The sequence below is a fragment of the Penaeus monodon genome, chromosome 24, assembly GCF_015228065.2.
Source record: "Penaeus monodon isolate SGIC_2016 chromosome 24, NSTDA_Pmon_1, whole genome shotgun sequence".
NCBI classification, from domain to species: Eukaryota; Metazoa; Arthropoda; class Malacostraca; order Decapoda; family Penaeidae; genus Penaeus; species Penaeus monodon.
In genome coordinates this window covers 4513580-4513986 of record NC_051409.1, presented here as the reverse complement: position 1 = coordinate 4513986, position 407 = coordinate 4513580, and the positions used below count along the sequence as shown (strand labels likewise).

Genomic DNA, 407 nt, shown 5'->3' with positions numbered 1-407 from the left:
CACCCCCCACACACACAGTCATAGATATTATCATTATCATGATTATTTTTTCTCTAATCCAACAAATGGTGGCTTTCAAATCTTCCTCCCTAGTCTACTGAGTTGTATACAAACTCCAACATCAATACAATGACGGCCCAAGACCAGGTTCCAATCCCTTTACAACACCCCCGTCTCCACTTACCAGTCAGAGCTCAGCGCCTCTTGCACTTCCGACACCCAGCGCTTGACCACATCGGGGGAATCCTTCATGATGTGGCGACACGACACCAGGGCCGCACTGCTCACTCCTGGAGCGCGGTCCACAATGGCCTGCTTCATGTACCGCTCGATGGCTTGCATCATCGTTGCCTAGAAGAGGAGATGGTGAAAATACAAATGGAGAAGAGCAAAACGAGATTAGTATT

At 48.6% G+C, this 407-nt stretch overlaps 1 protein-coding gene across 1 annotated transcript in view; it reads right to left on the bottom strand.

Moving 5' to 3' along the window:
- The window catches only part of LOC119588485 (coatomer subunit gamma-2-like), a gene marked incomplete in the record, with an annotated part of 11117 nt that overhangs the window by 4715 nt on the left and 5995 nt on the right, over positions 1–407 (bottom strand). The window contains 1 exon segment of the mRNA XM_037937132.1: positions 185–351. Coding sequence (XP_037793060.1) covers positions 185–351 — 167 coding nt within the window.